The sequence below is a fragment of the Sturnira hondurensis genome, unplaced genomic scaffold (genome assembly GCF_014824575.4).
Source record: "Sturnira hondurensis isolate 20B ecotype Veracruz unplaced genomic scaffold, ASM1482457v3 Scaffold0000780, whole genome shotgun sequence".
NCBI lineage: Eukaryota > Metazoa > Chordata > Mammalia > Chiroptera > Phyllostomidae > Sturnira > Sturnira hondurensis.
Window position 1 is genome coordinate 18,722,569 of NW_028073411.1, and position 27,583 is coordinate 18,750,151.

The window sequence follows — 27,583 nt, forward strand, 5'->3', positions numbered from 1 at the left end:
CAGTCATTGGCTCGCCCCGGCTCCGGCGGCGCGCAGGAGTCAGTGAGGTTATTACCGCCTCTAACGCCCGGCAAAGCCCCTCTCATGTTACACCCGCCCCTTCCGGCGGAGGGCCCGCCTCCTATTAGTTCCCCTACCTCGCAGCCATTGATTCGTCCTGACGCTGGAGGCAGGGGCGAGGCAGAGGTCTGCGCGGTAACGCGGGCGCGCTCCCGTCGGGGCGGGGCGGGGTGGGGCGTCCCAGGAGGGCTAAGTGCGAGAAAAAGGAAGCCGGAGGGCGCAACGTGTTCTTAAAGGAGCCGCGGGCGGGGCCGTTGACAGGTTCTGGCCCGAGGAGTGCAACCGGGTGTTCTCGCCACGGCCACCAGGAGGCTCGAGGTCCCCGGACCCTGTTCGGAGATCACCCGACCGGGTCCGGTGGGAGCGGGTGTGTGTTTCTGCTGGCGAGCACCAGAGCCACCACCCCCGCTACTGGAGGGGCTGAGACGGGGCGGGCACTGCCTCTGGGGAAGGGACCACCCCATGGGATCCAAGGTGGAGGTGGAAAGGGACGGACAGGCGGAAAGTCTGCACCCCGCAGGGAGGGACGGGATGGCCCAGTCCCTGACCAGCCCCCAAGAATGTGAGCCCGCGTGGTCATTTCAGGCACTGCTTTCGGGCCACATCCTGGGGCATCTAGGGCCACGACCCTTCGGGGATCCACCTCTGCATGTGGGCCTCCCTCCGCGGCCCTCGACTCTCCCTGGGCTCATCTTTCTCCAGGAAGCCCCTAACCCATGCGCATGTCCGGCTGTGCCCACCCGCAGTCTCCCACCCCTGTCCTGGGAGGTTGAGTGGGTGTGTGGGTGTGAGCACATCCCTGAGTTTGTGTTGCTCTCAGTGCAGCCTGGGAACCAGGATGCCCAGATAATACAGCCCCAGGCCCAGACCTATAGTCCAGCTGCAATGGGCCTGTGCACCCAGGCGTTCCCCAGGCGGCACCCTCTGAGGTTCTCTGGGGTCACCCTCACACAGTGCAGAGGGCACAGCCAGGCCTCTGCACCCATCCCTGTGGGACCCAAAGGGTCCTCAGGACAAGATGGGCTCTTCAACTTCACCTGGAGTCTCCCCTCTGCCTTCCCCTTGTGTTTTGTCCTGGGCCACCTTGTCACCCACCTCAGCGGCACCCCTCCAGGTCTTGCCTTTGCCTTTCCACAGGAAGCCCCACCTGCGCCCAGGGCCTTGGGTCCCTCCTCATCTTCTGCCCGGCTGCAGATTGGAAGCAGCAGACTGGAAATTTCCTGGGGCAGCGACGGAATGGGACGAAAGCACCAAGCTTGGAGGCCACACAGAGGAATGGACATGCGCGTCCACAGCAGCACTGTCCTGAGTGGCCAAAGGTAGGGACACCCAAATGTCTGTCAACAGGTGAACAACACAATGTGTCTCCTTTGGCCTAAAAACATCACGACAAATGAAAGAAGCCAAACAAAAGGCCAGGTGCTGTGGCTGCACTTGTGTGAAACGTCCAAAAAGACAAGTCCGCAGACACAGATATGGACAAGGGCGTGTGGGGGCAGGAGGGCAGGGTGAGCGCCCGCTGCAGGGCACAGGGCCCTTTGTGGGCTGATCTGCAGCGAGAGGCAGTGGCCGCACCACCCGGTCGCGGTACTGAAACACACAGCGGGTTTTATGGCGTGTGAGTTCCACCTTGAAAAGGCTGTCATCCAACAGGGGAAGCCAGTGAGCGCCCCTGCGCCTGTCCCAGGACTGCAGTTGTGCCAGCAGCAGCTTCGCTCTCCGGTCCTGATGAAACCCTTCTGTTCATTTTCCCTCTCCAACCTGTCGCCTCTGGCTCCTCTTTTGCATCAGAAACCCTGGAAAAAGCTGTGTGGTCGCCTGTTCCTCACGGTCTCTCTCTACTGTGCTGGCGTCCACCCCATTGCCTCCATGTTCACGTGGCTCACCGTCTCCTGTGCACACGCCCGCACAACCTCCCCTCCGCCCCTCCCTCCCACCCACGTCCAGTCCATTCTGAAACCCGACAGCCCCACTCCCAACATGCTCATGATGGAAGCCCCTGCCACCACCAGATCCCAAACACCACGCCCCAGTGGGCCCCATTTCAGCCTTGGTACTTGCAGTCCATTCTCCATCCTCCAGAGTGACCCCTAAAGCCTAAGGTCAGATCCCACAACCCCTTCAGCCCTGCACTGGCTCCCATCCCTGAGAACACGAAACCTTTCACACTACACACAGGGCCTTCCTGACTCCAAAAACGGTTCTTTGAAATCACTTGTAAAACCGATGAGCCCCTGACTGGACTAATCAGTAGGAAGAGAAGCAGCAGAGGCCCCAGGTTGGGGGACATCTGATGCCACAGACAGCTCACCCGCAGAGCCCTGCTCATCTGGATGTGGGCTGCATGCAACAGGCCAGCCCGAGCTACCGGAGAGCACAGGGCTGACGGGCCAGGACACCAGCATGGGAACTTCCTGCAGGCGGCCGAAATTGAGGGAAGCACATCTGACAGTTTTCGGTGTCCATCCTTGGTAACAGAAAATGAGAAGCGGGGGTTCTCACCCTGATGAAGCACAGGTCCAAAAAGCTGCCCGAACATGGTCTGCCAGACACTGGAGACCAGGCTACCCTCCACAGGCTGGGCGTGTGGGCAGTGTCGGGTGGCAGGTGGTAGGAGTGAGAAGGGGTGTAGACAGGAGCAGGGACCCCCACAGGGTTTGTTTGTATGTCTGGAATGCTTTAAATTTTACCAAGATGCCACCAAATGGACAAGTGAGTTTAGTGAAGTCAGGATTTCAGTGACTTCACAGGATATCACTGGTCAAGGTACAAAATCAGTTACACAGGCTACCATGTGGGAGCACAGTATCCAGTTAAAAATCCTGTTTGTGACAGGCTTAAAAATCACAACATGCCTTGGGGTGAGAAGGTGTGTGCCCTGAAACGAGTGTGGGGGGCAGTGTGGAGAGGTCCCATGTCCATGGATTGGGGCACTTGGAGCTGTCAGAGTTCTGTTTTTTGTTTTGTCTTGTCTTTTATGGAGGGGGAAATACAGGTAGAGAGACATCAATCATGCTTCTTGTACACACCCCCACTGGGAACTGAACCCGACAACCGCAGCACACGCCCTGACCAGGAGTCAGCTGGCTACCTCTCACTTTGCAGGGCGGGGTCCTGCCAAGCAAGCCACACTGGTGAGGGCTGCACAAGACTCTGTCTGTAAGGGACTCGGCCATCAGCCCAACCCCTGCTGACTGGAGGCAGTCGGGGATAAGGGAGGCCCTATGGGTGGAGCCCTACTCCCCCAGGACTGCTGTCCTTATGGGGGGCTGGCACTCCCCCTTCACCCGCAACAGGGGCCTTGCCAGGAACCAGCTGCTGGCACCTCAATCTTGGACTTCTGGCCTCCACAGCTGAGGCAAGGTCTTTCCATTGTGACGCCTGAACAGACTGGTGGTCCCGCCCGGATGTGTAGGTTCAGGGTGATCCCAGTTAAAATCCCAACGCTTTTTAAAAAGCATAGACTTTTACAAGCCAATTCTAACATTTGTGTGGAAATGCAAGGGAACTAGAAAAGCCAAAATAACTTTGAGAAAGTAGAAAATAAGTGTCCCCCAAAAGACTCATACTCCCCATTCAAGACTGATCTCAGCTGCAACAGCCGGAGTCCTGGGGAGCTGGCCTGGGGGCTGTGGTGCCATCCAGCCCTTGGCACTGGCACAGAACAGAGCAACTGAGCAACAGACCCAGGAGGTCCAGCCGGGGGCCTGGTTAATGAGAACTCTTAAGTGAATGGCGACTTTTCGCCCCACACGCGAGGGAGCCTGCGGTGGGTCGCAGGCTGAAACATAAAAGCGAAGCCTAACCCTCCCAGGAAACGGAAGAGAGTGTTGTTGTGACCTTTAGGGGGCACACACTTAGAGCACAGAGAGCATTAAAAAATAACTGATAAACTTGACTGAAATGCAAATCTCTGCCCATCAAATGAACAGTCCGCCAAAAGTGTGGGAACATCCAACAGCAGACCTGTACCTGGAATACCGCAAGATTCCCACAGACCAAGGAAAATCTGCTAAAATGCGGGCGGACAGGGTGTGGCCGGGGTCCTCCCGCACAGATGCCACTCTGTGGGGAGGAACACAGGCCTCCTGTGGGTGGACGCACAGCAACAGTGTGGCTCCATTGTTCCCGTGCCAGGGAGGGCCCACCAGGCAAGAGCCCAGAGAGGTGAGGGCACCGTCCACATAGATGCCCAGCGGTGCCCACTGCACACGAGACTTGGACACAGACCAGACGCCCATCGTGAAGAGTGGCGAGTGGTTGGCTGTGGGACAGTCCCTCCTCAGCGAGGTGTGGATGGCCGGACACGTGGGATGGCCCCCGGGCTTGCCACGTGAGATGTGTCGGCGCCCGGCAGGGCAGTTTTCGGACAGGGACTGACCAGTCGTCACTGACCAGTCGTCACTGACCAGGGTGGCATGTGGCCCGCCGGGGAGTCATGGCGACACTTTTAGAGGTCTGGGAAGGCTGTAGCTGGGCTCGGGGATTACATTCTTCAGGACTCTCTGAACTGTTTGAGGCCTGTGCTGGTGTGCGCATCTTTACCACAGTTGGAACCCCGAGTGAGCGGACGGCCAGCAGGCTGTGTGAACTGAGAGGCAGGTGCCCAGCCGGTGAGGATGTATCACAGGCAGCCTCCCACACCTGGGCGGGGAGCCTGGCACCTCACCCTGGCCAGCTACGTCCTGTCCCTGCAGATGAGTGCGCCATGCCCACCACCCGCAGAGGGGATGGCTACTGTGCTCTCGTCCAGTAGGCACTACCCAGCAGTGGAGAGGATAGGCTCAGGCCACCAGGCCTGCTGTCTAGAGTCACACTGCCCCTTCGTGTCCACCAAGTCTGAGAACTGGCTGAACTACTGTGACAAAGGCCCATCCCTGTGGGGGTGCCCACGGGGAAGGCCCTGGGCCCCTTGGGCTGGACAGGTCTGGGGGCCGCAGGCCTGTGCACCTGCCATTTACTTTGGTAAGAAGGTAAGCAAAGGACAGGCCAGGGAGGAGCTCCACGTGGCCATCAGAGTCCTGCCCCCAGTGGCCCTGCTGCCCCAGCCCGACCAGCAGCCCCACCAGCACCCACAATGCACAGAAGACCAGGGCCACCACCGGGGCCTGTGTGTGCGAGTCCACTCTCAACATGGCCATGGCCAGGAGGTGCTGCTACGCTGTGCTTCCCCCAGACAGGGTGGCGATGGCCCAGGCCGTAGTCCCTGGGATATGGTATCCGGCAAGGTTTGGCAGAGAGGATGGCCAGCACCTCCTGTGGGTGGAGCGAGGAAGCAGCCGAGGAGCAGGAGGCACAGCCAGGGGAGAGAATCTGGGGGCTGGGGGGGGAGCTGTGGAGACCACCCGCAGCTTTCGTGGGGACCCACACTGTGCTGGGCGGGGCAGGGCGGGGGGAGGGGGGTAACTTCCCCAAAGCCCCAGGGCCCTGCAGTAGCCAGGCCTGTGGTCTCCGGCCGTGACTGAACACCGTCTTGGGCAACAGCAACAGAAGATACACAAATCAGAAGGAATTTGTCAAAGCTGGGTGGCTCCTGGGGGCTGATGCGGAGGGCAGGGTCCCTTCACCAAGGGAGCCCTACCTGAGCCTCCGCACAGCCCCACCCTGCTGTGTGCTGGCTGGGGCAGGCTGGGTGGTGCGTGGCCGGGCGTCCAGTCCCTGCCCAGCACCCTCTCAGCAGGAGCCCGAGTCCAAGGAGGCCTCACCTGCAGGGGGGAGGGGGTGGGGACGCACTCTGCTCCCAATTTCTGCAGGTGCTGCGGAGCGTGGGAAAGGCCCTGCTGGTGGCCTAGCACAGGGAAGGGTGCACTGCTCAGCAGGGGACACGGTCTCCAGATGCCCCCGAGGACCCCGCAGCGACAGAAGGAGCCCTGTCCTCTGCACTAGGACCAGTGGTGGGACAGCAGACACTGAGGTGTCAGAACACAGCAGCTTCCGCCTCACACGAAAAGGAGAAATAGAAAACCCTTTTATTAACATGTTTGACATATACAGTTTATTAGCTAAGCAACATCCACATGCAGAACTGAGCACTAGGTACAAACCTCTACGGACGGCGGTGTCGGCTACAGCGGCCCCTCAACCCCCAGGCCTCACGGTCGCTCGGAGGTGCTGCTCGTCTGACCGGCAGGGGTTGAGGCCGAGTGACGGGACCCTGCAGGCCCAGCAGACTTGGTCCAGTGGGTGCCCTCGGTGGGTGACAGCAGCTGACCCAGCGTGGCCACCACTGCGCCCGGCCCCCAGGCAGGACACACCTGTCCCCCAGGGCTGCCGCCAGTCACAGGGAGGAGCTGTTTCTGCAACGTTCCCCAGTTTCCCTCCGTGTCAAATCCTTCCTGAAGCATCAGCTAGCTGGCTCACATCACAAAACCCTACGGTCGAAACATGGCTTCCAAGCACAAGCCTGTTCACACTCCCATCCTCTCCTCCCAAGCGTCTGCGCTGCTCACGGATCTTTGGTCGCAAGAAACAGAAACACCGCCGCAGGCAGGCGTGGGCTCGGGCCTACATGATGTACACTTTCTCGGCTTGTGAAAAGTGGAAGACCTCTTTGGTTCTCGGGCAAACGACCTTATCGTCTTGGCGGATGGAAAGCAGAGACTGGAAAGTAAGACAGGGAGGTTAGGACAAACCCCCAGGAAACCGACCGTCCCGTTCTGCCCAAGGCACCACACTTCCTGCAGGCAGAGCAGTCAGGGAGCCCCTGCCCCACCCCCGGCTCACGTTGTAGCCGTAGACGTAGCCGTTGGGCAGCATCATGGGTGGGTTGTTCTCATTCATCACGTCGCCTGAGATCTTGCAGACCAGGCGGGAGTTGGCACAGTGGGCCATGGGCAGGGGCTGTGCCAGCCTATTCAGGGAGCGGCTGCACACGGGGCAGTCGGGGCTCTTGGAGCTGCCGTCCTCCTTGTAGCACTGTCTGTGCCTCGGGTTAAGGAAGGGTCACAGGGCCACAGGCTCCGGGGCGAGACCAGGGCATGGAGACTACTCCCTGCCACAAAGCACCAAGCAGAAAACAAGCAGTTTCTCTTCCAAGGCAAAGAAGTCACTGCAGCAGGAAACGGCTTGAGCGAAACCAGTGGCCAGAGCCTCTCAGCCAAGCCCCCCCCAAGCACAAGAGCCAAGGACAAGCGCACTCAGCCAACCCTGTGTGCCCCCAGCCACCGCAGGACAGGCAGGAGCCATGTGCGCTGGGACCTCCTCAGGGACCTCCTGGGGGCACCGGGGAGGCTGTGAGCTACGAACCACCTCTTCCTCTCAAGAGCGCTCAACACAGGCTCGGAGACAGGCCCCCTCCCATCACAGGTGAGGCCTGCCCAGTGTCAGTGACAAGTAAGAGACACAAAGCCCTGACAGAGTCCTAGAGGGGACCCCACAGGACACTCGAGAGGGACCCAGAAACGCTGGATCAGAACATCTGGCCACAGGGGGGCTGCTGCTCTGCAGGATTCTGGGGAACCCGTGGGAAAGCCACTCGGGACAGTTCCCGCCCCAGCTGCTCTCTGTGGGCGTGAGGCAGGCGGCAGTGTGAGCCCAGAAGGATACGGAGTCTTGATGGCCGAGAGGCCGGCCTGCAGGGTGAGTGTGAACACAGAGTTGTTCCCCAGCTGGTGCAGCCGGTAATTGTCATACCGGAACTGCTGGATCAGCATCCGCCACCGGGCTGGGTCCAGCAGGTCCTGGAAGGGAAGGCAGAGGCTGGGATGGTGCACAGGCCCGCTCTCTCCGAGCCGAGACTCTCCAGAGAGCAGCCGTGCGCTGTGCCTGTCACTCAGCGGGCCTGGGCTCCGGCACGTGGGTGGGCACGGCTGTTGGCTGGGGACCCCAGACAGGCAGAAGACTCAGCTCCAAACAAAAGGGGAGACTGGCTCCCGGGTCCTGCTGCCTTCAAGGGGGTGCAGGTAGCCCCTGCCTGTGAAGCCATCACAAGGCTCCTGGGGCAACACCCCACCCTGAGCAGGAGGCCCAGCCTTTGTCACACTGGGGGCAACCCCCCCCACCGGAGCAGTTGAGGCTCACCACATGTAGCCACACACCGTCTGCTGCCCTCAAGGGGCTCAGGGAACAAGGGTGGGGTTGGGGCCGGGGCCATCGGGGACAGATGGCTGCAGGGGATGCCCTGGGTAGAGCTGCTTTCAAGCCCAGACAGCAAGGCTGGTCCCATCCGCTACTCGTGGGCACCGGGGGTCCCTGGGGTGAACCCTCACCCCACAGGAGCTGAGGGAGGCAGGCCTTTGGGAAGCACTCTAGCCAGGGGGTGGAGTCCCGTGCCAGATCAGAGCTCCGGGGGCCTCCCTGATCTCCCTGAGGTGCAGTGACCACCCCCCACACCGATCTCCCCAGCCCCAGCCTCTGGGAGGGTAATAACGTGTGTCCTGCCGCTCACAAGCCTGGTCTGAGTGAGAACAGCTAGACTGACGGAGGACGTGTGCAGAGGGCACTGCTGGACACAGGCATATACCTGGCAGCAGCCTGTGCCTGGGACAGCAGGGGCAGGGAGGGCTCGAGGGAAGGGGAACTCAGTCTCCAGGAAACTGTGCAAATGTGGACGGGAAAGGCCAGCGGTGGCTGAGTCAGGACGAGCGACCAGCCACTGGAAACTGGAGGGACAGCGGGTCACGACAACACAGAGCCCTGTGGCGCCCACAGGCACTGGAGAGAGCCATTTAGGGGCTGAAGGTGCAGTCGCTCCCCGAGGCTCCACAGTGAAGTGCGGCAGCAGAGAAAGGACCGGGGGAGGGACTGCTGGTGGGCAGGAAGCAGAGCGTCAGGACAGGGAGGGAGGAGACTTGGAGGAGGCAGCCCAGCAGTCCCGCCGCGGGGAAGGGCAAGGCCAGCCAGCACTGCAGGGTGGGCAGACAGAGGTGGGAGCAGAGGGGGGAGGGAAGGCCGCAGGCTTGGCTGTCAGGCAGAATGTCTTCCGGGAGGGGAGCCCCTGGGGCCATTCAGGCATCAGCGGGTCGGGGGGCTGCCCTCAGACTTCACAGAAGGTGACCCCACACAGCCAGCCATGGCCACCGAGCGAAGGGCCTGAGCACACCTGTGCCAAGATCCCTGAGCGCAGGGCAGGCCTCCCAGAGACAGCCAAAGTTTGGGAGGCCCTGGTGGCAGCCCGGGAGAGGTGCCGTGCCCCCCAGGCCCACACAGAGTTCTTCTGACCCACACACTCAGCAGCGGGATAGGAAAAGGCCCACCGGGCATGGTGGTCCCAGGCTGAGTGAGGGAGTGGCTCTCATAGCCACAGGTTACCTTGTAGGGGGAGATGTGCGTGTCGGGTGGGAAGGCCAGCATGCCCATGACCTGACGGACTTCGTCCAGCTGGCTCCCTTCAGCCTGACTGAAGTGCTTCCTGGCGTGTCTAGAAAACAACGTTTCGGTTCTTCTAAGTTTGCATTTTCATCTTTAAGAATCTGAGTTCATTCTACACTCAGTGACCTGCACAGGGTCTGTTGGGAGCCCAGCTCCCCAGGGCTGGACCCCCACCCAGACGCTTGGAAGCGGAGTTAACACTCAGTGCTCCCAGAGGACGCGGGCGGAGGACACTGAGCTGCAACAGGCCCAGCACTCCACACGGACACCCCAAGTGCGCCCAGCCCCCAGGGACTAGACAGCGCAGCCCTCCCAGTCTGCGGTGGCTGCCCACCCCAACCCCAGGAGACCCCAGGCACACAGCAGAGCCACTGGGCTACGGAGCACTTGGCTCCAGGGCCTGCTCCCCCCACCTTTCCCAAAGGCGCCCGTCTCCAAGGAACCTTGCCCTCACAGGTGCCTCAGTCCACCCTCTGGGGGAGAGCCAGTCCGCGTCCCCATCCTTCTGCCTAGACTGCCAGGCCTGCCCAAGGACAGGCCCAGGAGGCCCTGGACAAACTGCGTGCCTTCACCGCTCCCACCAACACCCTCCGTGGAGGACCGGCCTATGAACACTGGAGCCCGGCAGAGGACGCAGCACGTGGGGACATCCTGAGATGAGGAGCTGCGGCACTGCCCATGAGCAAAGACAGACCTCACGCCCTCCTCCCAGTGCCCATCCCCGGGCAGGGCCCAGTGGTCAGGACAGCCTAGGACTCTGGACTGGGGGGAGCCAGCCCCAGCACCCCACCCAGAAGGGCAGGCCCACCCGCTGCGCACCTCACAGCGTCCAGCCTCTTGTTCTGCCGGACGAGCTCGATGAACTCCTGGATCCTCAGGCTGAACTCCAGGCAGCTCTGAGGGCAGAGATGAGATGCAGGCTCAGAGGGCAGCCCCACACGGCCGAGGCCCCAGCCGTCCCCACAGATGGGCCGGACGCTGTGCAGGCCGTGCCTGCAGAGGAGGCTCAGAACCTCCGGGGGCCACCTGACCCCAACCCGGGCTGCAGTCTGAGGCCCAGTAGCTCCTGGGTCTGTGGCCCAGCCTCTCCTGGTGAAACGTGGCTGGAGCAGCATTGCCACCCACAGGACTAGGCTCTGGGGACAGCTGGGTGGCCCTTGGGTGACCTTGGATGAGAAACAGCCAGGAGTCACCAGCAATTCAGTGTGTGGGGCACAGCTCGAGGGAAGCAGGTGGCCGTGGGGCCCCCTGCACCGAGCCCTTCCTTCACTGCGCCGCCTCCTCAATCACCAGCCCCGCTGGGCCCTCGCCTCCACTGGCCTCCGAGTCACAGAGCCTAAGTCCCACCTGCTCCGCCCTCCAGTAGGCCCACCAGAACAGGGGCTACAAGGGGGAGGCAGGCCCATCCCGGCACTGAGGCCCGGCTCCTGGCACCTGGAGGGAGGACAGGCCAGCAGGTGGGGGCACACGAACACAGGGGAGGGCAGTGCAGACACAGAGGAAAGCCAGTCCAAAGGCCCCGAGTGGCAGCTGGGCCAGCCCAGGCAGAGCCAGCAGGCGGTGACCGCCGAGGCAAATGTGTCTGGCAGACGCCAGCACGGTGGCAGCACAGGAGGTTGAGGAGCACTGTGTGCCACCCACAGGTGCACTTGGGGGTTGCAGTGACCTTGGGCCCATTTGTGCTAAACCACCATGGCCAAGGGCAGGAGAGGAGGCAGGCACTGTGCCTAAAGATGGAAACTGTGCTGCCTCCACAAGCAGTCGCCGGCCACGACATCTCTCACGTGGCTTCAGGAGGCACTCAGCATGCAAGCAGCACGCAGTGCCTGTGGCTTCCGCACAACACACGCCCGAGCCCCAAAGCACCCACAGACAAGGGTGGGGGGCCTACGCTGTGTGCTGCCCCCTGCAGGCGAAGGTGTGGTCACTTACCTGATACCCACAAGTCTACACCACAGGCGCTCGCAGCCAGGCAGGTCCTGCCTTCACCACCCCCCCAGCATCCTGTCTAACAGCAGCAGAGCCCCTGGGAGGGGTTGCAGGGACAGACAGGTCACAGCCCCAATGCCAGTGTGTCTGTTGGGTCTGGCAGCCCTGTTCCCCGCCCTCCACACGCCCAAACACAGCGGACCCCGAGCCTGTCCCCACAGCACACCACCGACAGGGCACCACAGGCTCTCAGCTCTTGTCCACCCCAGCAGCCCAGGGCGCCACTGGCCTCAGTGGCCAGAGTCTGCTGGCGCAGACGTTGAGGGCCGACTGCAGGCCGCTCACAGTGACTGTGCGCGCACGGAAGCACCACCGTTAGGTGACCTCGAAGCACGGAGTGCCGACCACGCCCTGCACTACCTGTGACTTCCACAGACACTGTGCACATGTTCTCACCTGCCCAGAGACCCCAGGCAATGCACTGGACGCTGCCTTGGCACGACCACCTCCTTCAGAAGCACCTTCTGACCACGTGAAACCACGCCTCAAAGCTTCTTCCCTCCTCTAGTGTCCCGACGGGAGTGCAAGATCCCGCGGGCCCGGGTGTGGCCCTCCCAGGCTCCTCTCCCCTCCCGGCCTGCGGGCCGTGTGCGCCAGCTCCCGTGCACACGCACTGTTGTTTTGTATGTACGCTGCTATGTCACTAGGGCATCTTCCAAGCACACTCTTGGGTGACTATGTGCTTTCGAGTTCAACAGCCACCGGCGGGTCCAGCCTCGCCCGCCGGCCCGCACATGGCTGCCAGGCCCCGTCCGAGTGCCCGAGTGGGCCCGCCCTCGCCAAGCAGCTGTGGGTCTGGGAGGCAACGGGCTTGCAGAGACAGCCTGTCAAGACAGGACGCCCATTTCCTCCCGACCGCTCGCGCTCAGCAGGCAGCACGGCTGGGGGGCGGGGCGGGGCGGGGCGGAGTTACGTACCAATTCTGGCTTTCCTTTTATGGTTTCCATACCAAGATCCTCACTTTCTTTAGGGGAGCCACTGGCCACTCTACTTTTCCGTCCCGGCTTCGCGTCATGCTCGCTTTGGCGGCCCTGAGTGGCAGAGAGTGTCACCCTTGGCTGGTCACTATGTGCACATGACAAACTCAACCAGGGAGGGTTAGAGGCGCCCGGTTTAGAACACAGAAAACGAAGTTTTCTAACAGAGGCGGGAGGGTCAGCACACGCTGCGCATCTCTGCGCCCCTGGTGCGAACGCCTCTCCCTGAGCACGTGTGGACTCTGGTTACATCAGGTGTCCCTTTCCAAAGCCGCTTGTGGGTCTCTAAAGAGCTGTGTTCAAGAACACCCCAGCCTGAAACTCGGCGCCAGGCAGGCCAACACCAGCCTCCGCCCAGGGCTCCCCACACCCCGTGACGAGGCAGAGGCAGGACAGCCTGGCACCAGCCCCAGCAGGGCCACCAACCGCTTACACGAGGTCACCGCCTCGCTGCCTCGGAATGTCATGCTTAAAACATCCGTCCAAAGCCTAGCGCAGAAGGGGGCGCACCACCCAAAATACCCCAAACCCACACCAAACCCGGCCACACAGCCGAGGCCCTGAATGGAAGGCCTCCGAAGCAGCAGGTGGCACAGCCCCGCCCACCCCTCAGGGGCAGCGCACCTTCATCTTGCGCAGCCGAGACTTGTTGTCATGGCACCACGCCAGGCAGGTGGCCGTCTCTCGCCTCTCCAGGGACTCCTCCACCTCTTTGGCCGTCAGGAACATCTCGATGTTCACCAAGTCCTTGGGAAAGGAAGGAGTATGCGCTCAGAGCATGGGACGCTGGCACCCCAGAACCTCTGGCCTCCTGGACCCCAGGCCCTGCCCCCACTTCCCCCTGCACACACAACCTGGGCACGCCAGCACCTCCTCCCCTGCTGTCTGCAGTCTGGCCCTCTGAGGACTCATTTACACTTGAAATGTTTGACACAGGAGGACCAGGGTGCATGGGGGGGCCCGCGACTGCTGAGCCTACGGGTCCCAGCAGAGCCAGGCGCTCAGAATGCCCAGCCAGCCAGGAAGGGCCCTGCTGCGAGGTCGAGACGACCAGTGCCTAGAAACCAGGAAGGGCAGGAGCCAGGAGAGAGAGACGGAGCTTCTTCGGAGCGCCTCTCTCCTATCTGGACATGGGCAGCGTCCAGCACAAAAGGCTCTTTGCTCTCAAGAGAACCCCAGGCACTCTGGGTGCCCGCCAGTGCCCTGCACGGGGACCCAGCTTGGCACCTGACCCGAGGCCAGCCCAGGGCAGGGCAGCTCTCCATGGAACAAGCTCATTCTGGGGACGTGGGCCACAGACATCACCTAGAGTGTAGGCAGGGACACACGCTGCTTAGGGCAGCTGTGACTGAGGGCAAGCGCGCGCCTGCTTCTGTGCTGGCTCCACTGGAGCCACTGGAAACAGATCAGTGCAGCCCTCCCTGGACGGGCCCCAGTGGCCCCAGCGAATGGGGGTGGGGGTGGGGGGTTGGGCGGCTCTGGGACCGGGCCACCTGGCGCACCTCGATGCCGCTCTGCCGCGCCAGCTTCACAGCCGTGTTGTAGTAGCCGCAGCGCAGCAGGTGCTCCACCATCATGCGGTCCATGCGCTTCCGCTTCCACAGGCTGGCGGCCGCCGGCTGGTCGCTGCTGTGCTCCTTGAGGTGCTCGATCCGCCGCTTGCACAGCTGGGCGCTCTCGTCCTCGGCCTGGATGGACTCCACTGCCTGGACGGGGCAGAGAGTGAGCTCAGGCCCCACCCTCCCCGCTGCCGCTGTGACAGGCCGCTGTCCTATCACTTAAATCGCTTCTGGTCCCTGCCTGAGGACACGTTTATTGATTTCAGAGAGTGGAAGGGCGGAGGCGGGGGTGGCGGAGGGGGAGAGACTCCACTGGGCTGCCTCCCTCACGCACCTGCACCTGGGTCCACGCAGGATGGCCCCCGCAGCCGAGGTGAGCACCCGACCGGGACAGACCCCCAACCCGGGTGCACAGGACGCACTTCGACCAGCTGAGCCACCTGGCCAGGCATAATTAACCCTTTCGTCACTATAAACTGATCTTCTTCTACTCGTTACAGTACCTTTCCCACTGAGGTCAGTTTTGTTCAGAAACAGCCAGACAGCAACGTCCCGCGTGCTGTGTGGCTCAGCCACTGCACTGACCAGAGGCAGGGCCGGCGGCCCGAGGCCGGACGCACAGGCCCATGTGCCCGCGGCCTGGCCTCCCCCACAGCACCCCCGACTCTGGCTTCCAGCTGCTGGAACCAAGTCAGCTGTTGGGGTATCTGCTGCTCTTCAGAGGGGGTTTTTTTCTCAGGCTGACTTGACAATTTTTGTGTAAAGAGCCTGTGTGGGTTTGTTCTTGTTCACCCTGTTCTGGCCGAGGACTGACCCCGGCACCGCCCACCCACACCCCTGGCAAACACGCGCAGCCCCGCCTCTCCTGCACCTCCGGCTCGTCACCTGGTGCTGCTCTCTGCACACTCCCTCAGGCCTGCCTTCCACCTCACTGATTCTCACTGCAGCCGTCTCGTGCCAAAGTGTTAAAATGTCCATCATAAGCAAGCATCTGAGTTTTTCACTTCTTGAAGTTTCACCCAGTTCTTTCTAAGTGGAATCACTTCCACGCTTTCTGTTCTCTGTGTGTATTTGCCAGCTCGGGTTTATTCCACAAGCACAGCATGAACTATGGTCTCTGACACTGCTCTTTTTGAGTCTGCAGACCCGGCTGCAGTGTTTCCTGTGCAGCGTCACAGCGTCCTACACGCTTGGGCCTGTGCGCGGGTCATCGGGTGCGCTCGGCAGAACTGTAGTCACTGCCTGGAGCTGGGAGGGCCCCCAGCTGGGCCCACTCCCACTGCCCTGAAGACCTGCAATCTTCGTCAAGGCGTCCGCGGGGAGCCCTCCCCTGAGGGGCAGTGCAGCACCCCCCGGGCACACCAGGCCCTGGAGGGGCTCCCATGAGCCAGGTGTGGCCGGCGCGCCCTGCTCTGGCCACTCTCTGGCCCCTGCCTTCCCGGTGACTCCCGTCTTCTCAGCAGCTTTTTAAAACGCTCAGTGAGGCACACCAGACTCTCCTACTTCTGTCCTGGCCAGTGGCTCTGGGGACCGCAGCACCGTCCTGTGCACCGGCACTGCGGGTCCATCCCCAGTCGGGGCGGGAGTGGGAGGCGACCGACTGACATTCTCTCTAAGACCAACACACACATCCCAACTAAGGACGCTTAAAAATAAATAAGAGATGACATTTTGGGTTGTTTTCAGTGAGCACACTGGTGCAGATGCCCTATCTACCATTCCCAGAAAGACGAAAACCTGCATGCTGCTTTGAGGTGAAATCCTAAAAACAGTAAATCAACCTGCTACCACCTCACGCCCCATGTGGGCCAGGTCCAGCGGAAGAGGCACAGGGCTGGGGAGCCTGGGGCCATGGAGGGCAGGCAACCGGATGGGACAAATGCCTGGCACAGCGCCCCCATCAGCCCTGCCCACCGGCCCCCAGCCCATCCCAGGTCCCAGTGCCTGCGGGCAATGGCGACCCTCCCCCTGGACCCCACCGGCGGCTAGCACCGACCTTCCTCTTGAGGACACTGAGCTTTTCCACCACACCGTCCAACAGGCTGACCACAGAGTCCACGGCAGGGCAGCTGCTCAGGGTTTTCTCCAGCTCGGCCACCACCATGGTGACGTGGCTCGTCTCACGGTCAATGTTCTTCTGGGCTGCTCGGAAGCGCTTGTTCAGCGTCTCGTAGGGCACCTGGCAGAGTGAGAAGAGGCTGAGGGGTGGCGGACCTGGCACGGCACCCCCTGGGGTCCAGCCCTCTGACACACACACCTCCTCCACAGCCTGCCTGGGGCCTGCAGAGGACGGCACGGACACAGGGCCCCTCGTGTTCCTGAACGAAGAGACCAGAGTGTGCAGAAACACACTGTCCCCAAACCCACAGAGCCGACCTAACACCGGGGAGGTGCCAGGAGAACTCCTCAGCCGGGGCAGCGTCCAGTTCAACTTCTCTCCACACGGCAGCGGGGTTGGCATCATCAGCCCCCAAAATTTGTATTTTAAGACAAAGTTTAATTTTTTAATGTTTTTTTTTTAAATCCTCACTCAAGGACATCTTTATTGATTTTAGAAAGAGAAAGAAGGAGAGAGAGAGAGAGAGAGAAACATATCAATTTGAGAGAGAAGCATCCATCAGTTGACTAGGGTATGCGTCCCAACGACAGAGCAGCCCTGCTACCTGGGTTGCACCCAACCAGGACTGAATCCACGACCTTTTGGTCTACGGGATGTCTCTCCAGCCGACTGGTAGGAACGATAAAAAGCCACCCAGCCAGGGCTTCTTCACCTTTTAATGAAAGAAACCAATCTGGACCCAGGGCACACGGGGGCCAGGGGCCTCAGTGCCCGCCCTGGGGTACTGTGGCACCATCCGCTCTCTCACAGCGGCAAACACTCCATCACCTCAGTGCCCCCTACGCCTCCATGAGACTCACTCCAAGTGGCCGGAACCCACACTGCCTGCCACCACCCCCCGAGGCAAGAACTCACCTGCCGTCAGCCCAAAGAGCCTGCCCCTCGGCCTGCTCCCCAGGACTGAGCTTCCAGGCTGCGTCTTATGCCACAGCTCCATCCAGTCCCTACTGGCCATCCAGTCCCTACTGGTCTGGCTCGAGCCCAGGACCTGAGGAATGTCTTGGGCTCGAGGGCACGGCCCACGATCGGGGGTGTGACCACCACCCTCAGCCCTGGAGGGGCTCCTGCAGTGCTGTGCTCCTGTGTGCAGGGCGGGCTGAGCCCAGCCATGAGGCAGCCTCCCTGCCTTTCCCCAACCCACCCTGCTGCTGTGCCACCGCCAACAGCTCCTGCCCAGGCCCCTCCTTCCCGGAAGGCCGTTCCCAGAGGGAGCGGGATTCCAGGGACGCCGAGGACTCACACTGTGCTACCACTCAAGACCGACGGAGAGCTTATGACCCCTTCGGGTGCTCAGGGACAGACCTCCTGGGAGGAAAACCGGCTCAGAGAAAGGCCTCAGCGGAGCCAGACGCTCAGTCGGCACAGAGCAGGGGACAGTGAAGAAAGAAGCCAGTCAGAGACGCAGAGTGAAAGAGACACAGTTAGTGTGAGTGGGGAAAACAAGACTTGACCTAAAAATAAACAAGGGTAGCACAATTAAAAAGGTAACAGGCTGCAAGAATTTTTTTAAAAAGTAAATAAAAGTCTACCCCTAGAAGAAAAGGCAATAAAATCAAAAGCAGACAAGGAGGACCACACCAAACTTCACACCAAACTTCAAAGTTCCAAGAAGCAGAGGGAGCCACCCACAGGGGGAGAGGTAGCCGGGAGCAGTTAAGTGTGTGCCACCCCCCCGCTCCCACGGTCAGCACCCAGGACACACAGGAGAGTGTCACAACCCCAAATGGTTGGAGGAGGCAGCAGGCACAGGCCTCAGACAGACATCTCCACACCTCGCAGGAAGTGCAAGCGCAGCGGCACCTGGCCGGGCACCTGCAACCTTCAGGGATGGGGAGGCACCAGCTCACACCTGTGAAGACAGCCCAATCTACACCCAGGAACAAGGGCCGGAAGGAGGCAGGGCCCTGGGCCCTGAGCTGAGACTGCAGACTGGCCATCGAGGTGGAAACAGAAGGGGCCCTCACCGATGGGCGGATGCAACCCCTCCCCCAGGGACACCACAGGTAGACCCTCGAGAGGGGGCGGGGTTAGGGCACTGACCCCAGCACAATTGAAAATTTGCAAGCACTTGAGTCTGCCCCCCATGCATGTGGATTCCCAACCTCAGAGAGGAAGCCTGTTTCTGAGTGGTGGCTGGTCAAACCATGGATGTGACACCCAGGGGCACAAAGGGCCAACTGTGTGTACTGAAATCACCCACGAGGAAGTTCAAACCCGGCTCGCTGGTGGGGCCACTGTATCCCAGAGACTGACAGTCTCAGAGAGGCATCTGCACCCCGTGCGCACCACAGCGTCACGCGCAAGAGCTGGCACATGGGGGTGGCGAAAGGTAATGGTGGGCAGCTATACACGGGGGTGTCGCTCAGCCTCGAACTGCAGGCCACTCTGCTGCAGGCCACGGCAGGAGGGCAGGCAGACAAAGGAGGCCCGCCCGCCCGTGGGAGCCCCACAGTGTCCCCAAAACAGTCACACCAGAGACAGGAAGGAGGTGGGGGAAGTCAGGACAAGCAGTGCCCCGCCCCCCAGCTTATGCTGACATCCCAGCCCCGAAGCCATGGGGCCTCTGGGCGGTGACTGAGCCAAAAGGGAGTGGCCCCAGGCACGAGACCGGCACCCCGAGATCGGCACCCCGCACAGGGGCCCCGAGGGCTTGCACTTCCCACCAAGTGGGCCCCGCACTCGGAAGAGGCCTCAATGAAACTGGCCTCACTGCCTTCCGACCCGGACTGCCAGCGGCCAGAACAGTGACCAGTCTCTGGTCCTTTCCAACAGCTTGAGCTGACTCGCATCACTGTTTTATTCGGGGTCCCGTGCATTTCTGAGAATTTCAGGAGTGGCTTATCACGCTCTGTGAAAGAGCCAGCTACAATTTTCATATGGATGACGCTGAATCTGTCGATCAATTTGGGAAGCCTTGTTTAACAGTAAGTCCCGATCCCTACATATCTCATTATTCTTGGGCTACTGTAAATAACATTGTTTTCTTGATTTCCTCTCTGACCTTCATTTCTCAGGCACAGAAATACAACTTATCTGACGTATGGAGCTTATCTCCTGCTTATTAGTTCTAATAAGGGACGTGTGCGTTCTCCTTAGGATTTCCCACGTACAAGAGCAAATACTCTACCCTTCCTTTTCTTTCTTAAAGATGTTATTCACTTATTGTTAGAAACCAAAGACGGGAGGGAGGGAGAGAGGGTGAGAAACATCAATGTGAGAGAGAGAGACTGATCGACTGCCTCTGGCAGCCTCACACGCCCTCCACTGGGGACCCGGCTTGCGACCCGGCCGTGCCCTGACCGGAAATCAAACCAGCTTTGGTCTGCTGGCCGGCACCCAACCCACTGAGCCACAGCAGCCAGCACTGCCTCTTCCCTCAGTCAAAATGCCTCTTCCATCTTCTTCCTGCCTAACTGCCCTCATTAGACCCTTGGGACAGCGCTGAACAGCAGCGAAGAACGAGACCCTTGCCGTGTGCCTGGCCTCAGCGGGAGCCTGGTACCAGCAGGGGGCTTCCGCAGAAACCCCCACCAGGGCAAGGAAGGGCTTTCCCACTCTGCGTGTGGGGCGGGTTTCCGTCACGCAGCAGCACTGCACCGAGTTTGGCCAAGGGCTGCCGTGCGAGCCGCACGGGCCTTGCACTGCGCAGTGAGCGGCCACGCTGCACACCTCTTCCACGCCCCGTCGGGGCCTGTGTCACCGAGCTTTGTTGGTCTCGGCGCCTAGATTCGCTCACATGGAATGTGGGCTCTCGTCCCCTCAGATTTCTTTGTCTGGCTTTGGTATCAAGGAAATACTGACCTCGAAGTTGAGCTGGGAAGTGTCCGTTTCTTTTTTTTTTTTAATTTTGGGGGGGAAGAGTCTGTCAAGGATCCACACCAGTTCTTTAAGCACATAACTGAACTCACCAATGAAGCCATCTGGTCTCGGGCTTTTCTCTATGCAGTTTTTTCTTTAATCTGTTTTAAGTGTTACAGGCCTGTCCACTCATCATCACTTTTTACCCTATAAAACAGCGATTTTATGAGATTCAATTCAACGCATTTTCCCTTCCACATGTCTTCCACGTGCACCCGTGTCCGACACTCCACAAGGAAGCATGGCCTTAGGTCTTCCTCATTAATCCAAACTCAGCTCTTTCTGGTTCATAGGATTTTTAAAGTTTGTTACTTACTTCTAAATGCCGCCTCTACCTTACCTGCTAACCCAGGGGCTCAAGTCTGCCTGGCTTGGACTGACTGGGTTTTTCCTTGTAACCAGGAGCCGCCAGGGGGCTGACGCGGCCTCTGCAGCGCCCACTGCCTTCGGGGGCTCCCAAAGCAACCCTTCCTGTGGTCACAGCTGACCTGGGAGCTGGCGGGCCCGCAGCTGAGACCCCCGCGGCACCTCTGCGCTCCCACCAGCTGCACGCCGCCCCCCATACCGCGTCTGCTCGGGCGTGCGTGTCTCCACCGCCTCCCCACTGCTGGCAGTGTTTGCTGACAAAAAGATGCATTTTCACTTGTCATCGTTGTTTTCAGTCACTTTCGCCAGCACAGGAAGTGTTTTCCCAACAGCACGAAGATTTTTATCTTTCACAATTAAGAAACCTTTGAAGAGGTTTCCCAATGCTTGTCACAAAGCCAACACATCAAGCACAGGTGTCCAACCCTTTGGCATCTCCAGGGCACACTGGAAGAACAGTTGTCTTGGGCCACACGTTAAAAACACAAACACTAACAAAAACATCTTGAAATGTTTTAAGTAAATTTACGATCTGGTGCTGGGCCACATTCACAGCCGCCCTGGGCTGCTGACCCCTGATCGCCAGCGCCCACCCTGCCTGTCCTGGAGCACTGCCTCGAGCTCTGCGGTGGGCGTGGGGCCGACTCCCAGCCCTTGGGGCTTTCTGCTGCCTGCTCGGGCCTCTCCCAGCACAACACACGCTCCTCGGGAGGCTCGCCTAGGATGGGAGTGGTTCAAACCCCCCATTTAATAGGCTCCTTGAAAAATGACACGTTTCTTCTGGTCACCTTTGTGGGCGGTATCATCAACAGCCCGGGGAGGGAAGAGTGGCCAGCACCGCCCCCCCCCCCCCCCCCCCCGCCTCATCCTCTTCGGGCTCATGCGACCTCCCCATGGCAACCCGATGGCTCGGGGGGAAACCTTGTCCTCCCACTGGCCTCTGTGGGAAGGGCAGCAGCAGGGGAGCAGAAGGGGCTGCGCCTCCCAAGTCAGCCGGTGCGCACGCAGCATGGAGCCAGCTTCTGCCAGCGCATGGGAAGCCCGGATGCCCTCCACACGGTTCGGCGCCCATCGCCTGGGAAGGCTCACGNCCCCCCCCCGCCTCATCCTCTTCGGGCTCATGCGACCTCCCCATCGCAACCCGATGGCTCCGGGGGAAACCTTGTCCTCCCACTGGCCTCTGTGGGAAGGGCAGCAGCAGGGGAGCAGAAGGGGCTGCGCCTCCCAAGTCAGCCGGTGCGCACGCAGCATGGAGCCAGCTTCTGCCAGCGCATGGGAAGCCCGGATGCCCTCCACACGGTTCGGCGCCCATCGCCTGGGAAGGCTCACGGACCATACAGGGCACACACATGCAGTGGGCACCCACAGCGGCCTACACATGCAGCAGAGCACAGCTACTCCCCCACTTTACACGGACGCCAGCTGGTTTGCACCAAGGTTGTTACCTTGGCACTTCGTAGCCACTCGGGTGTCACGCAGGGTCCAACTCACGGCACTTCCAGATGACGAACAGGAAGCACCTGAGCTGGCGCACGAAGGTGGGCGGTGCCCGAACAGCTATGACCCGCGTCTTCCAACAGAAACATGCCCAGCTCCCTTCACCTCTGCTGAGGACACACGTGTCGCCTCAGCTGGGCCAGGGCCGCCTGTGGCCTGCAGTCCTGCTGGTAGCGTCCGGCCGCAGTGGCTGCCGGGTGCAGAGAGGGGTGGGCTCTGAGCCCCTGCCGTGCACCGGGCACGCCCACCCGTTTCCTCACTCTGTTCCCAGCCAGTGGGCCACACGTTCTGGGCACACATAACATGTCATGTCTCATCTTGTCTAGCGTGTGTGTTTACTTCTGTGTCAGTTCTGACTGCTTTGACAAAATTGTCAAAGTGACATTAGTCTAATTTTTTTTAAGATTTTATTTATTTATTTATCTTTAGAGGGGAAGGAGAGAGGGAGAGAAACATCAATGTACAGTTGCCTCTTGTGTGTCCCCTGCTGGGAGTTGGCCTGCAGGGAACCTGCCTGCAACCCAGGCATGTGCCCTGACGGGGAATCGAACCGCGATCCTCTGGTTTGCAGGCCCGTGCTCAATCCACTGAGCTACACCAGCCAGGGCCTCTAATTTTTAATTGAAGAATCACTTCTTCTCTGCCCTCCCCAGAAATGAACCACCCCATGGTTAGGAGACACAGAAGCAAAACACACTGGGCCAGGGGGAGGCTGGAGCCAAGAAGATGGAGCAGAAGGCGGTGGGGGGTGGGTTCCAGCTCCAACCAGGCAACCGCAGTGGGAAGGCAGCACCTGAGCAAAGGCCAGAGAAGGGGAGGGAAAATGCCCCCCCTGCACTCCTGCGGGGGGCATTCTGGGCAAGGCAAACAAGTGCACAAGCTCTGAGGATCCACCATGCTGGCGTGTCCTGTGACTGCTGGGGGACAACTGTGGCCATGTCCCCAGGGCATGGGGGGGGCATGGAAGAGGATACAGGAAGCCAAGCCACCTGGATCCCCCTCCAGGGCCTGGAGGCCACACTAACAACGCTGGTTCTCTAACCCAGGAAAGACCAGAAGCTCCCTAAGACAGGGGTGGAGGGCAGAGGGAGGGCCAGCTGCGGCAGGAAGATGCAGTTCAGGAGGGGCCATCAGAGCCACTTGAGGGGGAAACTGAGGCAGCAGAGAGCACCAAGTGCTGGAGCTGCAGCAAGGAGGGGTGGGGTCAGAGTACCAGTGACCGTGGGGGCGGGCAGAGCAGGGCCCAGCCGTGTGAGGGGCCAGGTGAGGAGACTGCTGGGAGCAAAAGGGGTGGCAAGAACACCGGCTCAGCCCGCCGGTGCTCCAGAGAGCCATGCTCCACGCTCGGTCGCACAACTGAGGCCTCCGCTGCCCAGGAAGACTCGTTATCAGCCCTGCGTGCAGTTGTTTCAACGGCAGGCGACTCTTCTCAGAAAGTTTTCAAAACAATGCTCTCCAAGCATGAAGACTCTGAAACGCACCGTCACACCCGAAGTGCCTGACAGGCCCACGGCGCCCCTGCACTCAGCCCGGTACCGCACAGCTGCTCCGCCAGAGCCCACGGGGAGCACTGGCTGTGCGGTCCTGCTCACACTATCCTGGGTGCTGGCCACCACTTTGCTGAGGCCACTGTCTCCCTTGCTGGCCTCCTGTCCCAGCTGATTGCCTGCTGTGGTGCCCATTGGGAGCCCAGGGCCCCGAGGGACCAGCCTCTGGGTGGCTTCGGGAACGTCCTGAGTCACATCAACAGGGCTGGGGTCTGCTGAAACTTCAACACAGCCTACAAGGCTCTCCCCACACACAACTCCAAGGCTGCCCGCAGATGCCACCCCTCAGGTCCCCCGGCCTCCTGCCATCCACACTCGCCTTGACTTCATCCTGGTCATTGAGGTTTCTGAGACTTGGCATTTGTTTGAAAGCAATACTTTAAGCACAATCACGGGCAGCAAGCGGGATTCCTCCCTCAACCGGGTCCGCACTACCAGGAAAGGCCCAAGCACATGCAGGGCAGACACGCCCCAGCACAGAGGACACCCCCCCGAGGGCCCTGTCCGTGCGGCCAAACACCTGACAAAGGGGGCCCGTGCAGGCCCAGCTCTTCGGAGAAGGAGGCATCTGCCTCGCACTCAGACCTGGTGGTCTGGGAGGCGTGCAGGCAGGAGCGCCGTGCTGTTAAGGTCTGACAGGTGGGAGCCCGGGGGAGGAAAGACGTTGCGACTCAAGTGCTGCGGGCCAGGGCAGGCAGTGGTGTCTGTGCACCAGCCCCTTTTGGAGGTGCCCCTGACAACGCAAGTGACACCCCTGAAGTAGGAGGAAGATAAGCCCCAGCCCTGCCCACTGCCAGGATGAGGCACACCCAGGACCGGACCCCAGCACCGTCTGTTTCTGACGTCCCCACCTCACGGTGACCAGTGCTTCGCAAACTCCAGCTCATGTGTCCCCAGTCCAGTCACCCTGAAAGTTACAGTTTCAGACGGGTAACCATCCCCAAATGTTCTGTGACAGGTACAAACCCAGGCTTTGAAACTGCAGGGTACTACGTGGTTGAAAGACTGTCACCAAGTTAAAAGCAGGCAACTTAAAATTCCTGTAGAAAACGACTGTCGGGAGCAACACCCTGCACCAGCCTGTCTCCTGAGAGGAGAGGACTGCTGAGAGGTGGGCCCAGAGCCAGGTGACCAAAGCCAGGCTCCTCCTCCTCCTCACCACACAGACTACCTGGTGTGGGGTGATAAAGGACGTATCTAAACACCACTGGACTTCAGTTATTTGAAAGAATAGGAATGCACCAAAATAGCAATCGGGTAATTAGCAGAATTTGGAGAATACACATAACTTACTTTTGTAATCAGAATACTATTAAAAACAAAGTTCAAGATAGTGGGCTGGACACCCGTGTTTCTCCCCTCTTCACCCACAGAGGCCTGAGGGGCGTGTCCTACACCTTCCCCAAGGGGAAGGACACAGCCAGGCTGCCTTCCCATGGCCCCTGGCAGCAATGTAAACATGGCTTCCTTTAGGCCAGATCCGGCTGCGACTCTCGCAGAAGTGACTCTGCCCTCAGGGACATCTGGCAAAGTCTGGAGATGTTCTGAGGCCACACTGCTGACGTCTGGTGGGTGAAGGCCAGAGGTGCTGCATAACGCCCTGCAGCGCACACCCCCGCAGCAGAAAGTCACTAAGCCCCCAGGTACACAGCGGTGGACGGGCCTGTGCCACCCACCCGCTGCAGGATCAGCGCCAGCGAGGGCGGGGTGCTTGTGCCAGAGCAGGGGCAGCACCTCACCAAGGCTCCTCTTTTATCCTGCTTCTCCAGGCACCGGGAGCACCAGGCCCTGCAGCCGTGACTACCCACCGAGGCTGCCCACGTGAGGACTCCAGTCACATCTGTGCACTTGGTCCAGTCCATGCCTATCTCGTCACCCTAAAGGACACAGGCCCAGAGACCAAAGATGCACAAAAAACGCTGTCCAGGGACCCAGCCTGCGTCCCTGGCCCCTTCCTTACTGACTCTGTACCAGGCCCCCACCCTGGGGCCCGAGACGGCCCAGCGGGGCCCGGCTCCCAAGCCACCAGCCGTCCCACATCTGCTGCACTTGTGCCGACAAACCCGCCCGAGTCGAGGACCCTGGTTCCCGGGATCACCCCGCTATCCACTGGGAGTCGGTTCTGAAAGCTTCTGGGAAAAACGTGAACTCAGCAGTGACGTGTGTTGACAGAACAGGGTGACTCAACGGGACCTGACCAGCCCGGGGCAACGCGTGGAAGAAATGGCTTCTCTGGATGCAGACATTCGTTTTAAAATTGTTCTAAAAAAGAAGTAGAAGTTTTTTAAAAATCTGGCAAGCTCACTTGAAATAACTTGATATTTATTTCTTTTTAATTTATACTTATTGGTTTTAGAGAGTGAGAAGAAGAGAGAAACGCGGATCTGTTGCTCCACTTACACACTCACTGATTGCTTCCTGTATGTGCCCTGACCAGGGGTTGAACCCACAACCTTGGCGTATAAGGACGACCCCATAATCCACTGAGCCAGCTGGACAGGGCCACGACTACTTCAATGAAAGGCTATTTAATCGCCGTGGAACTCAACCACATGGTGATGAAAGGACGGAGGAGGGCTGGACAGAGGAGGGCTGGACGGAGGAGCCCTTTCCTGTCCGATGTGTCTCATGCTCACCAGCCAAGACCAGAAAGGAGGAACCACCAGTTCCGGCCTTCGGACCATGCCTGTCAGCTCAGATGACAGCCTGACGGTGGACTGAGTGAGACACAGGCCAGAACAGATCAGTCCCCCCACTTAACGAGGGGCCTCAGGCAGCGTGGTATCCTGGCCTGTGAGCCATACACTGACCAGCACTGCCCCAAAGAGGTCCCGAGGACGGGCGCCTGCTCCAGGGCCCCTACTGTGTCAGAGAGCAGGACACCCATTCCTGCACAGCAGGGCAGCCTGGCTCTGGCTGTGTATCTTCTAATATGGTCGCAGTCCCCCTTTCACACTCAGGCGGCATCGAGCTCACAGCACCTATGCCTGGCAGGAGGAAACACCTCAGAGCTGGAGGTCTGCCAGCAGGTGGTGAACAGGGGGCAGGACTCACAGCAGCCAGGCCACACTGCACCTACCACCACCGGTCACCGTGAAGGTGGGTGGGGCGTGGGGCCCCAGGGAAGGAATCCAGACCACTACTGTCCAGCCACAGCTCTCCCCGGGAATATTATGACCTTGACCTTTGAAGGCATTTACTCCCAAGCACTTCATGCTAGTCAATCACTGTCAAATCCTTTACCAATCCAGTAAGCAGCAAGTACAGGCCCTTCTACTGGGAACACCAATTTCACTCTAATGGAATGCAACTTGGCTAAATGACCACCCAAGGTCACCCAACCGGTAACCAAGTTGCAAGGGCTGTATTTCAGGTTTGGTGACACACCGCAAAATGGGCTCCCATTAGACCATCGGGGTTCTCCTTTGCTTACAACTTCCCTAATTAGTGACTGGGAGCCACACACCTGACACGGAGCTTCGGGAGGGTAGCTGGCCACCCATCGTTGGGCCCTCAGACTGGGCGCCCGCGACCCCACCTCGGCCCGGTTGCCAGCCTGCTCCATCCTGCCAGGACTACCAGAGGGGCAATGCAGTCTGCTTGAGACGCCGGGGCCACACTCGGGCCACGGAGGGCGAGGCCGGCGCCGGGCTGACGCGCTCCCCGCCCTGCCACGAAGCCCTCGAAGGCTGGGCAGAGCAGCCACGGCCACTCCCCACACCTCGCCACACCCGCTGGGCCGGCCCCGCAGACCCGCAAGCCCCAGACCCCGCCGCCCCAGGAAACCTGGTCCCCCAGACTTCGCAGTCATGGACCCCGCCCCACAGACCCCCACACCGGCAGGCCCCACCGCCCCCGGAAGCCGGGCCCCGCACACTCCACAGACTCGCAGGCCCCAGACTCCGCCGTCCCCGGGAGCCCGACCTCCCCGGACCTCACAGACCCGCACTCCTCGACCCCCACCCGCAGACCCCACAGACCCGGGGAGCCCGGCCCCCAGACACCGCCAGGCGCCCCGGGCTGCAGCCCGCCCCCCGCATCCCGCCGGCACCAGCCAGGCGTGGTCGCCCGCCCTCAGACCCACCTTAAGGGTGGGGTACTCCTGCACCTTCAGGGTCATGGAAAGCTGAGCAGCCGACTCCTGTACCGCCATCTTGAGTCGGCCAAAACATTAGCGGGCGGAGGAGAAGCGCCGCGCGGCACGCCGGGTAGTGACGTTGCAGAGCGGGAGGCCGGGTGGGTAGGTGGGGCGACACGTCTGCACCAATCGTGTCCGCCCACCGGCCTGGAGGCGGAAGAAGG

The 27,583-nt window shown here is 60.5% G+C and overlaps 1 protein-coding gene across 2 annotated transcripts; it reads right to left on the reverse strand.

Annotated features, from left to right (window-relative positions):
• Positions 1 to 6,011: 6,011 nt before the first annotated feature.
• MAEA (macrophage erythroblast attacher, E3 ubiquitin ligase) lies at positions 6,012 to 27,483 on the reverse strand. 2 transcript variants are annotated; one of them, XM_037047239.1, is made up of 10 exons: positions 27,366 to 27,483; positions 15,891 to 16,073; positions 13,838 to 14,041; positions 12,960 to 13,082; positions 12,276 to 12,389; positions 10,189 to 10,265; positions 9,310 to 9,418; positions 7,606 to 7,739; positions 6,784 to 6,979; positions 6,012 to 6,660 (listed from the first exon to the last, which is right to left on the reverse strand). In XM_037047239.1, the coding sequence occupies exons 1-10, from the start codon at positions 27,432 to 27,434 to the stop codon at positions 6,565 to 6,567; spliced, it is 1,305 nt and encodes a 434-aa protein (XP_036903134.1). In that variant the 5' UTR covers positions 27,435 to 27,483; the 3' UTR covers positions 6,012 to 6,564. The 2 variants fall into 2 exon arrangements, with proteins under 2 accessions (XP_036903134.1, XP_036903141.1); XM_037047246.1 differs by lacking the exon at positions 12,276 to 12,389 and having other exon boundaries at positions 6,565 to 6,660.
• Positions 27,484 to 27,583: the final 100 nt, after the last annotated feature.